The 17,216-nt window shown below is 36.9% G+C and overlaps 1 protein-coding gene across 5 annotated transcripts in view; it reads right to left on the bottom strand.

Moving 5' to 3' along the window:
- The window catches only part of GRIA3 (glutamate receptor, ionotropic, AMPA 3), a 323,974-nt gene that overhangs the window by 153,717 nt on the left and 153,041 nt on the right, over positions 1–17,216 (bottom strand). For all 5 annotated transcript variants that reach the window (XR_313960.2, XM_005872700.2, XM_005872698.2 and 2 more), the window contains exon 4: positions 12,485–12,672. Coding sequence is in view for 4 of the 5 variants with exons in the window: in XM_005872700.2 (XP_005872762.1) it covers positions 12,485–12,672 (188 nt within the window). In the remaining variant the exon portion in view is untranslated. The remainder of the gene's footprint in view (positions 1–12,484; positions 12,673–17,216) is intronic.

Raw genomic sequence — 17,216 nt, 5'->3', positions numbered from 1 at the left:
TTTTTATTCTGGGATTTATTTACCTTCTATAGCTGTCACTGGAGCTGAGAGCGGGCTCCAGCTCTGAGGCCGTGGCTGGCTGAAAGCAGGTATCTGGGTTTGTTTAGCTTCTATAATTGAAACTCTGTTGCCATCACTGGCGCTCTAAGCTCTGAGGCACCGGCTGGCTGAAAGCAGGTATCTGGTGTTTGTTTAGCTTCTATAATTGCAACATTGTTGCATCTGGAGCACAGAGCTGGGCCGCGGCAGGCAGGGAACCTTGGCTTCCTCCATCACTGGAGCAAGCAAGCCTCATGTTTGCTTCAGCTGCGTGGCTGCCGGCTGCCATCTTTGTTGGCAGTTAATTTGCATATCCTGCTGATTAGCCAATGGGAAGCGTAGCAGAGGTATGGTTAATTACCATGTTTATCTATTATTAGATAGGATAGCCAAGATTTGGAAGCAGTCCAAGTGCCCATCAGTGGATGATTGGATAAAAATGTTGTGGAACACTTATACAATGGAATACTACTCTGCCATAAAAAGAAGGAAATCTTCCCTTTTGCAACAGCATGGATGGACTTGGAGAGTATATGCTAAGTGAAATAAGCCAGTCAGAGAAAGACAAGTACCATATGATTTCACTTATGTGTGGAATGTAATGAACAAAATAGAAACAGACTCATAGATACAGAGAACAGACTGATAGCTGTCAGAGGGTTGTTTAGAGGCTGGGTGAAAAAAGTGAAGGGATTAAGCAAAAAAAAAAAAACCCTCATAGACACAGACAGTAGTATATTGATTTACAGAGGGAAAGGGGGAAGGGTGGAGGTAGAAGAGGGTAAAGGATGGATAAATGGTGATGAAAAGAGACCTGACTTGGGGTGGTGAACACATAGTACAACATACAGATGATGTATTATAGGATTGTACACCAGTAACCTACATAATTTTATGAATCAGTGTCACCACAATAAATTCAATAAAAATTTAAAAATTAAAAATAAATAAATGTTAAAATGTCCAAAAAACAAGGTAGACCTTGGCCTGGCCCATGTATCTATCTGTGAACTAAATAAAAATCTGCCACTTAGAATAATTTGGGGAGGCCCATTTTTAAACAAAATTTGTCATTTTCTCATTTCTTATGGCCAAAATTGTCATTTTTCTCCCTCACTACTCCTGCCCTTGACCCACTGGCCCGCTCGCCCCCTTCTGTGCCTTTGTGCTTTGATCTGGGGAACCCAGTTTTTTATGTGTCCCTCTCCCTTTTTTCCCCCTAGATGCTCACCCAGCTACTATCTTTTTAAACAAACAAACAAACAAACAAACAAACAAAAAAACACCTCTCAAGAACACATAGGGAAAAAAAAGTCTTTGTGTTTCAGTGTTTGTGGTATGAGGAGCCATCTAAAGCATGGAGCTCAATGCAATGGCCCCTCTCACTTGGGTTTAAGGGTGATACTAAGTGGTAGGGAGAAGCATGCCCCTTGGAGCACTGCTTCTCAAGTCTAGTGGCCTACAAATGCCAAGCACCTACCCAAATCCTTATCCTATGGGCATTCATACTTTCCCAGAACCAGTCCTATTTTATGCTTGGTTTTCTGGGAATTAATGGAGGGAAGGGAAACCGTACCTTCCAGACTTTACCAGTTACATTTAGCATATGCCTTAGAAATGGAAGAAGGAAATGGGCATTACCTAGGGCAGTTTTAGTAAAATAATGAAGACTGTGGTTCTCTTTTTTAATATTTTATTTATTTATTTTTAAATTTCTTTATTGAGTAAGTTATTACATATGTGTCCTTATACCCACATTCCCCCCCCCCTCATGCCCTCACCCCCCTGTTGTCTGTGTCTATTGGTTAGGCCTATATGCAAGCATATAAGTCTTTTGGTTGATCTCTCCCACTTACCCCCATCCTCCCCTACCTTCCCTCTGAGGTTTGACGGTCTGATTGATAAGACTGTGGTTCTTTACCTGAGAAGAAATGCATGCAGATGGGGATGCTAGTTGTACTTACATATCACTCTGTGAAAGTACTCCTCATGATTTATTCCTACTCTTGTGGGGCTCATTTCATAGTTAGATTGTTTGGGCACCATAAGTAAATGAACTTGTTCATCATAAATAAGCTTTTTACCAAAGGGCATGTTTAAGTAGCATATTTTCAATATCATGTGCTGGTGGAATATGCATCATCATCAAATGAAGGAAGTGCCTATGAAATGCTTGTTGTATAACAATGCTTGTTGTAAACAAAGCTGTTCCAAGTCTCAACAGGATGCTTATCTCTTAAAACCTATGCTTGACTCTGCTCTGATTGAAAACTTCAGTTACACACATGGCTGATTATTGTAGTGATTAACAGACTCCCTGGGTTCAAATTCTGGCTCCACCAATTATAACTGTATGACCTCTAAGTCTCAGTTTCTACATCTGTAAAATGGAGATAATATTCCCATGTACCTTATAGGGCTGATATGAGGATTAACTCACACGAGATATATGAACACATATATCCATGCACATTGATTAAAACAGTAGCTGAACATTGTAAGCACTTAATACATATTTGTTGTTAAAAATATCCAGTTGTCGAGAGCATTTGAGAGCTTGCTCTTTGGCATGTGCTGTCAGTTTGGCTCAAATAAACGTTTGTGTTTTGTTTTTTTAACCAAAAAAAATGTCCAGTTGTCACATGTAGTTCAAGGTTTTTGTGCCTTTAATTACTTTAAGTGATACTGAAAAATCTAGTTAATTCTTAAGTAGTCCTTGAGCTTATCAATCAATTTATGTTACCCAATGTTACACTGCAGAAAAACAGAGAAGTCATCTAACATTAAACTCATATTAGTGAGACCTGAGCACAGCTCAAGTCTTAAGACTCTGTTCTCATGATAAAAACTTAGATTAAACTGGTATCTTGGGAAGTCCATGAGGACACTGTTCTTGAGCAATAGTCCCTAAATAACACATTCACATTTTCATAAGCACAAAAACTTACCACTCATGAACAAATAACTATGGTTACTAGTTATTGAGTGCCTATAGGATGCCAATCACCACACAGATGCCCTCCACATATTATCTTATTTGATCCTCACAAAGCATGAGGATCACATAAAGTAGTGGGATCATGTTGGGAGATGAGAAAATTGGGTCTCAAAGAAATTAGATCACTTTTATCAATGTCATGCAACAGGGAAGTGATTAAGCTAGGTATTGAAGTCATGTCTATTTGATTCCCAAGATTGTGTTTATTCAACTATACCACAAACAAAATACTTCAAGAAGTAGAGATGCTAACTGGAACTGTCTATGGATTGGTAAGTCAGCTTACTGTTCTACAGGGAACATTAAGAGTAAGGGCTGGGACAAAAGGGGAGCAAAAAGAGGAGCGGAGCTGGACAGTACCACTATGTGCTGAATGGAAGATGAGGCAAGGAGCAGACATAAGGCTATAACATTTTTACTTCACTTGACCTAGGTCTAGCTGTTGGCAACAGTATGCTCTAGTGAACACAATTGTTATACATACAGGGTGGGGCAAAAGTAGGTTTACAGTTGTGAGTACATGAAACATTGCGCAGGTGCTCTCCACATATTATCTTATTTGACCCTCACAACACATGAGGATCACATGAAAAGAAGAGTTTAATATTATATTATATTATTATTTTTAAATTATCGTATTATTTTCCAAATGAACAAATGTAAACCTACTTTTGCCCTACCCTATATTTTGGAGTGAGCACCATTTTCTTTATATTCCAGTTTCATACTTTAGAAAGGCCCCTAATATTGTTCCTCTTGTTTAAATAGTTATCTTTGCAAGCCTGACTTACTAACTTGGATGTTTTATTTCTTAAAATGATCATCTTTGAGGTGACAGTCAGGGTTCCTCAAATGAAAGAAACTGTAGAGATTGAGCTGCTTCCGGATTCTGTCCTTAAGAAGAGCTAATTTCATATAATCTATGATGAGGTGATTTTACCCTGGAATATTTCCAGGGAAATCACACATTCTATATATTTTTTTCCTGCATAGCACATTAAAATGTATTGGTTTGGTCCCTACGCAGATTGCATAAACTGTAATTCAAGCAGGGGCTATGCTGAGATTTACCTTTGAATTATATATGGAAAAAATAAAAACATGGTAAAGACTGAAGGGGGATGTTTAAATCTCTTTAAGGAGTCAACCTTTTAGATATCCAATGCATAGGCAAATTAGGAAATACCCTCATCTGTCCATTAAAATAAGTCTTCTATAATGGTATTTTCTTGTCAACACACAGGATTAAATTGGAATATTTGTGTATCATTGAAAATAATCTTAAAACTATTCTATATCTGACTTTTCACTAATACAGAATAGATTCACCTTCATACAGCCTCAGCTGGTGAGTTTTATTTTCTTCCAGTTTCTTCTCTCCTTGTAATGAGTTCTTTCTAATGCTGACTCTCTCTCTAGTCTAGTTAAACTCATTCACTCTGATATTGTCCTTAGGCATGCACTGTAGTTGGTCAGTGTCCTCTTTATGATAACTCATTATACTTAAGGATTTTGTTTAAAGTGCATCTTGGCTCTCTTTCACCAGGTTAAACAACCCCAACTCATTTAGACTTTCCTTGTAGGCCCTATTTTCTAATGCTTTAATCTTTTTCTGCTTTTCTCTGGGTCTTCTCCAATGCTTTGCAATTGTTTTGAGAAGTAACTTGATGAGCAGGCCTAATCTACATTTTGGCATTGGCTAAATATTTAATAAGTGACTTAAAATTAAGAAAGGTGGTTCAGTGTAGGGGCAAGATCACTGGACTAGGAGTCAGAAGACGAGTTCTGTCCTTGTTCTGCCACTTACTAGGATTGAGCAGAGAGCCACGTTTGGTCAAATCATCTAAATGTCTCTAAGCATCAGTTTATCATCTGTAAATCTGGGCTAAGTGCACCTGCCCTGCCTACCTCCCACAGTGAGGCTCAAATGAGATAAATCTGTGTAAAAACACTTTGTTTAGCATCAAAGCACTATTCAAACATTATGTGTCAGGCAACTTTCTAAATGCTTTATATGTATCAACTCATTAAAGTTCAGATACCAGAAAATGGGGGCACAGATAATTAAATAATTTGCACCAGGTCACACAGCTAGAAAGTAACAGAATCCATGCAGACTGGCTCCAGAGTCCATGCTCTAAAACTATATGCTATGCTGCCTCTAGAAATAAATATTAAGAGCCATTCATTTTATGGGGTCTAACCTTCAAAAGCAGTCCACAGGTATACACTACTGGGATGGAGGATCTATTCAGTCATGGGTAGATAACTGTATGAGAGGCAACCTTTTTCACAGTTAATGCTTAGATTGGTTGTTGAATTAAGGCAGCTGTCCACCAGTGAGGAGCGCCTCATGAATACAGTAATGCAATAATAGGATTGCTACATCAGGTCAGGTTAATGGTTCATTCATCGTAGTACACATACATCTTCTAGTAGATGGTGCTCTTAATTCTTAGATTCAGGATCTACAGTTTCTCAATATCTTTGTGAACCCTGACAACCCTTCATGCTTTCATTTGTCTCTACCTCTGTCCTCTTGTATGTTAATTGTTATAGCTATAAATTTGGAATACTTTTATGCATTTATTTTTAAACTATTTTATTGTTTATTGTTTAAAGTATTACATATGCCAGGCCCCCACCACCCCAGTGTCCATGTCCATTGGTTATGCTTGGAATACTTTTAAAAATAGGTTAACTGTTAAGGACAAATATTAAAGACAGATTAATACCTAATGGAGTCTTTTTATTTCTGCTGTAGTATTAAAGGTTGAAAGAGATCAAATGAACTTTCTAAAGAAATGTTGGAAGAATTTTGATTTGCCCCATAAGTGTTTAAACATTCACAAGGAAAATTAGAATCTATATCATGAAATGGGGAGGTTATACTATATAATACTATATTTATGACCTGCTTATATTTGAAAAAATTGTACAATATTGAGGTCTTTTCATTATCACCCATTGGATGTAGTGTACAATATGAACTTACATTATGTCAAATCTGATCTATAGGGAATAGGGTTATAGTGGTGTAAATGGCTCTTCTACCTCAGATAGTGGCATTAAGGGTCATTTTGTGGGAGGCTATAGAAGTTTCCTTCATGAAAATAACCTCCCCCCAAAGCTGAAAACACCATTGGAAATGGGGGCATCTTTTGGGAAGACTGAATACTGACTGAGTTATAAATATTATTCCAACCCATGATCTGTATAGTGAATTATGATAAGTTTACCAAGAATGGTTAAGAACCAATGAGAAAAGTATTATCTCTGTATCTTACTATAAAATTTATTTAAAAATATTTTCTCTAAAGAAAGATGTTGAATTTTTTACTTAATTTAAATAATTTTTAATGAGAAATCTATTTTTATCCAAAAAAACTAAACTTTGGCATTTTTTTTATTTTTTAAAAAATACATTTATTTTATTTTTCAATCCCCTGGTCCCCCCTACCCCCCCGCGTCTTATGTCCATTGGTTATGCTTATATGCATGCATACAAGTCCTTCGGTTGATCTCTTACTCCCCTCCCTTCTGCCCCCCAACCCTCTCTGGCCTTCCCACTGCAGTTTGACAATCAGTTTGAGGCAGCTCTGCCTCTGTATCTATTATTGTTCAAAAGTTTGTAATGGTCTCTATTATCCATGAATGAGTGAGATCATGTGGTATTTTTCCTTCATTGACTGGCTTATTTCACTTAGCATAATGCTCTCCAGTTCCATCCATGCTGTTGCAAATGGTAAGAGTTCCTTCTTTTTTACAGCAGCATAGTATTCCATCGTGTAGATGTACCACAGTTTTCTAATCCATTCATCTACTGATGGGCACTTAGGCTGTTTCCAAATCTTAGCTATGGTGAATTGTGCTGCTATGAACATAGGGGTGCATATATCCTTTCTGATTGGTGTTTTTGGTTTCTTGGGATATATTCCTAGAAGTGGGATCACAGGGTCAAATGGGAGTTCCATTTCCAGTTTTTTGAGGAAACTCCATACTGTCTTCCATAGTGGCTGCACCAGTCTGCATTCCCACCAGCAGTGCACAAGTGTTCCTTTTTCTCCACATCCTCTCCAGCACTTGTCGTTTGTTGATTTGTTGATGATAGCCATTCTGACAGGTGTGAGATGGTACCTCATTGTTGTTTTGATTTGCATCTCTCGGATGATTAGCGACTTTGAGCATGTTTTCATATGTCTCTTGGCTTTCTGAATGTCCTCTTTTGAAAGGTGTCTATTTAGGTCCTTTGCCCATTTTTTGATTGGATTGTTTATCTTCCTTTTGTTAAGTTGTATGAGTTCCCTATAAATGTTGGAGATTAGGCCCTTATCAGATATAATGTTGGCAAATATGTTCTCCCATGTAGTGGGCTTTCTTGTTGTTTTGTTGATGGTTTCTTTTGCTGTGCATAAGCTTTTTATTTTGATGTAGTCCCATTTGTTTATTTTCTCTTTAGTTTCCAATGCCCTAGGATCTGTATTGGTGAAGAAATTGCTTTGGCATATGTCTGAGATTTTGTTGCCTTTGGATTCTTCTAGTATTTTTATGGTTTCCGGTCGTATATTTAAGTCCTTTATCCATTTTGAGTTTATTTTTGTGTATGGTGTAAGTTGGTGGTCTAGTTTCATTTTCTTGCATGTATCTGTCCAATTTTCCCAGCACCATTTATTGAAGAGACTGTCTTGACTCCATTGTATGTTCTTGCCTCCTTTGTCAAATATTAATTGAGCGTATTGGTTGGGGCTGATTTCTGGGCTCTCTATTCTATTCCATTGATCTATATGTCTGTTCTTGTGCCAGTACCAGGCAGTTTTGAGAACAGTGGCTTTGTAATACAGCTTGATATCTGGTATTGAGATCCCACCTACTTTGTTCTTTCTCAGGATCGCTGCAGCTATTCGGGGTCGTTTTTTGTTCCAGATGAATTTTTGGAGAGTTCGTTCTAGGTCTGTGAAATATGCCGTTGGTATTTTAATGGGAAGTGCGTTGAATTTATAGATTGCTTTGGGCAGTATGGACATTTTAATGATGTTGATTCTACCAATCCATGAACACGGTATGTTCTTCCATCTGTTTATGTCTTCCTCTATCTCTTTTTTCAACGTCCTGTAGTTTTCTGAGTAGAGGTCTTTTACCTCTTTAGTTAAGTTTATTCCTAGGTATCTTAATTTTTTTGGTGCGATGGTAAATGGGATTGTTTTTCTAATCTCTCTTTCTGAAAGTTCACTATTGGTGTATAGAAATGCCTCAGATTTCTTGGGGTTAATTTTGTATCCTGCTACATTGCCAAATTCATGTATTAAGTCTAGTAGCTTTTTGATGGAGTCTCTAGGGTTTTGTATGTATAATATCATGTCATCTGCAAATAAGGACAGTTTTACTTCCTCTTTTCCAATTTGGATGCCTTTTATTTCTTCTTCTTGTCTAATTGCAATGGCTAATACTTCCAGTACTATGTCGAACAGGAGTGGTGAGAGTGGGCATCCCTGTCTTGTTCCTGTTTTTAGGGGAAATGGTGTTAGTTTTTGTCCATTGAGTATGATGTTGGCTGTGGGTTTGTCATATATGGCTTTTATTATGTTGAGGTATGATCCTTCTATTCCCACCTTGCTGAGAGTTTTTATCAAAAATGGGTGTTGAATTTTGTCAAATGCTTTTTCTGCATCAATTGATATGACTATGTGGTTTTTTTCCTTCAATTTGTTTATGTGATGTATCACGTTGATTGATTTGCGGATATTGTACCATCCTTGCATCCCTGGGATAAATCCTACTTGGTCATGGTGTATGATCTTTCTGATGTACTGCTGGATCCGATTTGCTAAGATTTTGTTGAGGATTTTGGCATCTATGTTCATGAGGGATATTGGCCTGTAATTCTCTTTCATTGTGTTGTCTTTACCTGGTTTTGGTATTAGGGTGATGCTGGCTTCATAGAATGAGCTTGGAAGTGTTCCTTCCTCTTGGATTTTTTGTAGTAGTCTGAGGAGGATAGGTTTTAGTTCTTCCTTGAATGTTTGGTAAAACTCCCCTGTGAAGCCGTCTGGTCCTGGGCTTTTGTTTGCTGGAAGCTTTCTGATGACTGCTTCAATTTCTTCCATAGTTATTGGCCTGTTGAGATTTTTAGATTCTTCCTGATTAAGTTTTGGAATGTTGTATTTTTCTAGAAATATGTCCATTTCCTCCAGGTTGTCTAGTTTGTTGGAGTAGAGTTGTTCATAGTATTTTTTAACAATCATTTGTATTTCTGTGGGGTCTGTTGTTATTTCGCCTCTATCATTTCTGATTTGGTTTATTTGGGTCCTCTCTCTTTGCTTTTTGGTGAGCCTGGCTAGAGGTTTGTCGATCTTGTTTATCCTTTCAAAGAACCAGCTCTTGGTTTCATTGATTTTCTGTATTGTTTTTTTGGTCTCTATGTCATTTATTTCTGCTCTAATCTTTATTATCTCCTTCCTTCTGCTCACTCTGGGCTTTTCTTGTTGCTCTCTTTCTAATTCTTTGAGCTGTAGATTTAGATGATTTACTACCATTTTTTCTTGTTTGTTGAGGTAGGCCTGTAGAGCTATAAACTTCCCTCTCAGGACTGCTTTCATTGTGTCCCATAGGTTTTGGATTGTTGTGTTTTCATTGTCATTAGTTTCCAGGATGTTTTTAATTTCTTCTTTGATGTCATTGGTAACCCAATCAATATTTAATAACATGCTATTCAGCTTCCAAGTGTTTGAGTATTTTGGGTTGTTTTTATTGTAGTTTATTTCTAATATTATGCCCTTGTGGTCTGAGAAGATGCTTGGTATGATTTCAATCTTCTTGAATTTGGGGAGACTTTGTTTGTGACCCAATATGTGGTCTATTTTTGAAGATGTCCCATGAGCACTTGAGAAGAACGTATATTTTGTTGCTTTGGGGTGAAGTGTTCTGAAGATGTCAATTAAGTCCATCTGATCTAGTGAGTCATTTAGGATTGCTGTTTCTTCGCTGATTTTTTGTCTAGAGGATTTATCCAGTGATGTCAGTGGTGTATTAAAGTCCCCTACTATGATTGTATTGTTGTCGATCTCTCCCTTGGTATCTTCCAGGAGTTTTTTATGTATTTGGGTGCTCCTAAACTTTGGCAATTTTACAATATCATTAGAATAGGCTTGAGCAGAGAGCCACCATCTTAAACTTTTGCGAAAAATGTGTGTTTTAGTGATCATATCATGTGGCTGCAGGTACTATTTTGCCCCTTGATGTAAGCATAGTAAAATCACAGTGAAACTTATTGAAATATACTTATTCAATATTCAACCATTTATCCATTTATCTACCCATCCATCTATCCATCCAACACTATGGGCCAGGTATCCTGTTGGACACTGGTGATACAACAGTGAACAAGACCAACATGGCCCTTACCTCAAAGTAATTATGGCCTAGTAAAAATTCCTTAAATAGCAGTGAAAACAATCATGAGTTGGCAGATTTGTGACAATTTCTTGAAAGAGAGAAAAAATAAGTGAAATTATCTTTTTAGCCTTACCTGGATTTTGCTAAAACATTTATTTGAAAAAAGTGCTTCCTAAAAATTGTATTTTGAGGGATACTGTAAATGTGCATATAGAAGAAAGGAAGATAGAAAGTGAAACATGAAAAGAGAGAAAATTTTTGAAAAATGTTACTTTGGTTTTCCTAAAAAGTGTTTAGAAATAATGATTATTTTCCATAGCATTTTATGCTTTTTGAAGCAATTATACCAGCCATGTGAGTTGGAGCAAATATTATTTTCCCCATTATATAGATGAGTCAGCTGAGGCATAGATATTTAAGTGCCCAATATCCCACAGCTATATAGAATTCAGAGTTCTACCCACTTCTTTTTCTATTACATCATGCTGAAAAATCCCAGACTCCAGTATAAGGTCCTATAAAACCCAAAAGATTTAACAAAATGTAAGATATTCAGGAAGCCAAAGTCACTAGTACAAAAGAAGGAAAACAAAGTACCACAAGGAGGATGTTTCTCTGCTGTAGGCTATTAAGTAGGTCACCCACTAAAAGGCTATTTTGGTCTAAAATTTTAGAGGGCATGTAGTACATACACCAACATCACTGACCTGATTCTTCACTTTCAAGATCTAAGAAAATCAAAGGCAGTTTTTTTTTTTTTTAAGGGAGGGGTGGGTCATTTGGATAGCTCAAGAGAATGTTAGTTGGGAAATTTGATTTAGCCAGGCTAGTGCTCTAGATTTTCTGTGAGGTGTGATTCACTAGAGGTGATGCTGTTTTAAGGGGACAGCTTTGTATCTCTATAATGCAGAGTCAGCGGTTTCTCTTTCTTTCTTTCTTTCTTTCTTTCTTCTTTCTTTCTTTCTTTCTTTCTTTCTTTCATCTCTTTGTCTTCCTCCCCTCCTCTCCCCACTCCTCCCCTCTCCTTTCTCTTCTCCCCTCCCCTCCCCTCCCTCCCTCCCCTCCCTTCCCTTTTCTCTTCTTTTTTTTCCCCATTCTCTTCTTATGAAAGCACATCTGACAAATTGTTAATATTTAATTTGCTATAAAACAGCTCTCCCAGACAATGGCTGCTCACTATAATTCCAATCTCTGAAGCTGTTTTTGCCCCCAGGTACACTGGGGATCAAATTAGAATGGAAATTTTTCCCTTACTGTTTATTTATGGAAGCATAGGCACTTTGTTATTAGCTGGCAATGAAACTACTAAGGAAAATAATACACTTTCACCTCATTTCAATTTGACTCTTTACTTCATTGTATCCATCTGGCTTAAGGTAAAACATTTCTTCTAATATTTTAATCTTAAATTTAAATATCCAAGCTTAATAATGATTTTGCCCTAGTCTAAATCTTCTAAATCTTTTTCACTTTGTTCACATTTTAAAAACCATGAACTTTTTTTTAATCATATGCCATCTTAAATATAGTCTTAAATTACATACACATTTGCCTCTTCTCTCTCTCTCTCTCTCTCTCTCTCTCTCTCTCCCTTGCCCCCCAAAGAGGGATGGTTTGCAAAAATATACACAAATTTGGAAACCTAGTGAATACTGCAATTAGGCTCCTGAAACAAAAACCCTGCCCTTTTGCCCTGCCTGATTCCTTGTCTGTTCCCTGCTGGAAGGATGGTATAGGGATGGTATAGGAAAGGAAGAGGATTACTTTGAAAGATTCAGCTATCTATGAAACAGAGGTGTGGAAGGATGTGTTTATTTGATAGGTAGCATTAAATTGCAGAGACCTCCAGATTAATCATGGTAATGCAAATTTCAACAGCTTAGATTTTCTTTCTTTTCCTGCAGCCACTGGGGAGGAAAAAAGGATTAGAAAGACTATCAAAAACCATTGGCACGTTTAGTCTGGTTGGGTACTTAATTTATTAGCAGAAATGCGAACTGCCTCAGGTTGATGATTTAACATGTTGGCTGGGGGTGGAATAAATCTCACACTTACCTGTTCCAAAATTGTGTTAATCCTTTCAACTTCGCAGTCAATCAGGTATCGCTTTTCCTGTCTCCTGTCCATTTCTTCAATGATGCGCCTGAATTCTTGGACGTCCTTTATGTTTCCCACAGACCTTGCTGTCACTTGCCAGTTGTTTTGCACTGCTGCTTCCATAATTGCTTGGAGGATGGAAAATCCTGAATGAAGGAAAGACAGCCATGATGATTTTTTTCCTTTAAAAGTCTTTCTGTAGGTATTAAAAGTTCTATTGAATTTTTATTCACAGTCCATTGGGTCTCTGTGAACCTTATCTGTTGTGGACAGTAGGCTTAGCTATAACCTCAGCCTTAACCTTCCAGTTGGCAACTCTATCTTGTTTTAAAAGGAGGAAGATTCTACAACTTGTGGCCACCAGGCTAGGTATTCATCAAGCCTGTACTTAATCACAGCTGAATTATTTTTATTGACATGCATTATCAAAATATCTGTGGAGCCTTAGCCAGTTTTGCTCAGTGGATAGAACATTGGTCTGCAGACTGCAGAGTCCTGGGTTCAATTCTGGTCAAGGGCACATACCTCGGTTGCAGTTGCAGGCTTAATACCTGGCCCTGGTCAGGGTGCGTGAAGCAACCAACTGATGTGTCTCTCTCATATTGATGTTTCTCTCTCTCTCTGTCTTTTCCCCTCTCTCTAAAAATCAATGGAAAAATATCCTTGGGTGAGGATTAACAACAACAAAAAAATATATAGAGTAAATGCCAAGATCTTCCTTATATCTGACTACAATCTTCCCTATTGTAGTTGAAGCTCATTTCTTTCATCTTCCATAAACATTCTTCAGAATAAAGATAGCTTTAGTAGAGATAGAACCTTATTATAATATAGCTAATCCTTATATAGGCTCAGTTTTCTTTCTCATGGACTGCTACCAAGCCAACAAAGTAAATTATATCTTTCAAGTAAAATAACCCTAAGAAGACCTGACAAAAATGGTCTATTACAAAGATATACTGATTCTTTGATCACAACATGATGAAAAAGTTCAATCATACTAAATCTTCCTGAGTTCTTCCCATTTCTAAATTAAATTTACCAGGGATTCTTGGTTTCTTTTTAGTTAATTTATATCAGACAACCATTAATTACTAATACCCTGGAGCTATGCCAAATGGAAAAGAGAAAAAAAATCTGATCCTTGAGTTTTTGGTAACCTTTTTGGAGTCAGGGTTTGAGAAGTTGGGAAGAACAGAATATCTTAAAGTATGAATCACAGAATATTACAGGGGTTTCTATGTATTGGTCTTTTAGACTATTTGTGTCTCTATTTTATATCGTTCCTCTATTTTTGCTTCTGTTATTAGTCCATAATTTAAGCGTAATTTAAACAACTGCTCACATCATTTTATTGGGCTATGGTCAAAAGCAACTTCCTTCCTCCCATAAATTTAAATGGTTTTCCATTTATATTTAGGTAATGACTAATGGGAGTGGGTGATGAGGATGATTTGCAAAGCCAAAATGATCTGAGTCTAACATAACAATTTGGCCAAAGAAGTAGAAAATGAAGGAAGCTTGTGCAGCCCTTTAAACATATTCCAGGTTCAGTGCTGTCTTGAGCTCACCCTGTAGTGTAAGCAGACTATGGTTGGGAATCTTCTCCACTGCACCATAGAAAATGGTATTGACATTTGGAGATCATGCTTCAGGGAGATGGCAGCAGTGACTCAGTCATCATTATGATTCCTTTGTGTGCTGGGTGTATGCAGGAAGAAGATCACAAAAGAGACCCAAGCACTTGGTAATTTCCAAATAGCAATTTCAGCACAGGAGCTCAAAATTACAGATCAGAGTAAATTACCATTGCTTTAAATGTTAATTCTTACTCTTTTTAAGCCAACCACACATATTTATTTCTCAGATTTACATTTTTGTGTGGGTTTTCAATGTGCTCTTTGCTTCAGTGGGAGTTGAGGGCACATGGTAGGCCAAAGCATGGGATTAAGAAATAAGCATAGGAAGAAAGAGATTAAAGTATTTGAAAATCTTTCTTAAGCAGTATACAATAAGGCCTTATTATTTTGAATACCACTAATTAACAACTTATGAAAACTCACCAAGGACTAGTTTGAATTTTACTTCTGTACTATTTATGAAGAAAGTATTGACTGAATAATAATGGCAATGAAATTACACACAGTATCTTCGATATATTTAAATTAAACATTTAAAAAGACCATTTAGCAAAATAAAAGTTTTTTGTCTGTTGATTCAAAACCTATGTTCTTGTAATCTCTGCTGTTTAGTCCAGTTCCACCATTTTGGGGCCAAAGGTACAAGTTTAATCCCTCTTCCATGTGACAGTACTTCACATTTTAAAAAACAGTTAACATCTATCCTTATCTTCTTTTTCTTCAGGCTAAACATGTCCTAATTCTTCAACAATTACTTTTGTGACATGATTATAGGTTCCCTCACTGTTCTGTCTTTTATGGGTATTTGTCAATATTTTATTGATCCTGATAATTCAGATGTGATCTGACCAGTGTGGATGACAATGAGATATTGCTTGATTTGTTATACACTGTTATTTTAGTAGCCTAGGATTGCTAATGTTTTTCAATAGCCATATTATATCTTTAATTAATATCAAGCTTGGATTCAACTAAAGCATGCGAGTTCTCACTGTAAAAACCTCTACTCTGTAACAACTCACCATCCATATATCAAGATTCTTCCATATATTCTTCCATTTCAATCTACTTTTATCTTCTTTTCTAATTCCTTACCCTATCCCAATCCTCACTTCTTCCTTGCTTACACATTTGCTCAAATCTGGAAGATGGTCTTTCCCACTTATTCAGTATTCTCCTTGTTACTCAAGGCAATTGCACCTGTATGTCCCCTTTTCTGGCACTTCCTGCTACACATAGACCTTTGTGGAAGATTCTTTACTCATATGAAGCTTCCCATATTGATTTCTCATTTATTTCCCCAGAGATGAGATTTAACTTCAAAATAAAAGTATTATAAGCAATGAAGAAATGGATTTAAAGCACTTATGACAGAAATTTAAAAATTAAAAATAAAACTGGAGAAATAAATTATACTACACACGCATGAAGTACTATACTGCTGTTCAAAAGATAGCTCAATCTCTATATAATAAAAGAAAGATTTCTGTAATATATTATTACATAGAAAAAAGCCACAAAATAGTATGTTTAGCTTAATTTCATTTTTTTGTAAAAAAAAACACATTTGTATATATATAGAAAAAATTAGAAAGCATTGGCAGTGGTTTTCTCTAAGGTGTAGGATTACCAAGAACTTCGACTTGCACTGTCATTTGTTTATGTAATGTTTGGCTATTTTACAAGAAGGAAGTATCATTTTCTGTAAGAATAAAAACAGTAAAGGTTAAAAAATACAACTCAAGCTGTTCTCTCAGAGCATAAGCTCCTAGAAGACATGGATGGTAGATGAGTGCAGCTCTATATGTTGCCTACTGCCACAAATTAGAGGCCTCTTACTAAACACTGATTTTATAGATCTTTTTATACTTGTTCCTTGAACCATGTGAATGTATTACCTATTCAAAAGTACACTGCTTTCTTAATGAGCTTGGGTATGGGGCCTCCTGGACTATGAGACTTGCTCACATTTCTGAGCAAGTCACAACTGTGGCTTAATACTGCAGTATCTTTTACCATGCAGTTTCTATGTGTCTTCTTGAGTATGTGGCTGTGTACTTGAGAACCCTAGGGGCAGTGGTCACCTCAATTCAATACATGTCAGTGAACAATCCAACAAAAGCTTGTATTTGTGCCTAATTTATTATACTTTGACTATTCCCTGTTGCAGCTGACCAAAGAGAATAAATATTAGTTTGAGGGAGAAAAAAGGAAAGAAAAGTTTGTCTCTGGAGAAAGAGCAAAAGCAGGCATTGGTGCTTATAGGAGGTGAAGTGTGTAGCACCTCCTTTTTTTTGGCTTTGTTAAAGTAAGTTTGCTCTTTTAGTAGCTTCAGAATTGTCCTTCACTCTGAGTGAACTTTAACATGTCCAACTATGCAGTACTGAAAGTTACTTTTATTCAAGCAGCAAATTTTCTCATCCTGATTTCAGACCACTGTTGTTATCCACCTTCTTTTTCATCCATGTCTTAAAGAATGGGAGTTACTACATAATTAACTGGGTGAATGCTATATTGTAATCTGCATTCAACCAAGATAATATAAGAGCCTGACAATAGAAGAGTGGCAAGGTGATTATGGGTGAAGAACTGGGCTGCAACTATGACCAATCCAATCCTACTGGATGGTTGTCAAGCAATTCTTGCTAAACAAGGGTGCCATCTGGGTAAAGGCTAGTGTAAGGATACTTCTGCTGTATCACCCAAGTCCCCCTTTAGCACCAAAAGACTTATTTTTCCAGCTTCTGGGATAATTGTTGGCTGAAGAGTGCTGCCTAGCTCAAGGTTATACTTGCTTCCAAGGTCAGCCAGTATCTAATAATTGGTTATATGGAGAATAAAAGCACAACCCTTTTACCCCAAATGGGGTGACTCTAACTCAACTTCAAAGCTCTTTTAAGGGTAGGCTGAGGTCTTGTTATAACTGCACCACAGCGTATCTTCTTCTGCCCAAACCCGCTTTCTTATTTTCCTCCAACAAGTGTCAATAATGAGAGTACTACTCCCCAGTAAACTTTTGCATTCAAATCTCCATCTCAGAATCTGCTTCC

Source organism: Myotis brandtii, unplaced genomic scaffold (genome assembly GCF_000412655.1).
Source record: "Myotis brandtii unplaced genomic scaffold, ASM41265v1 scaffold39, whole genome shotgun sequence".
Classification (NCBI taxonomy): domain Eukaryota; kingdom Metazoa; phylum Chordata; class Mammalia; order Chiroptera; family Vespertilionidae; genus Myotis; species Myotis brandtii.
The sequence above is the reverse complement of the archived record's forward strand: the minus strand, read 5'-3'. Positions and strand labels throughout refer to the sequence as shown.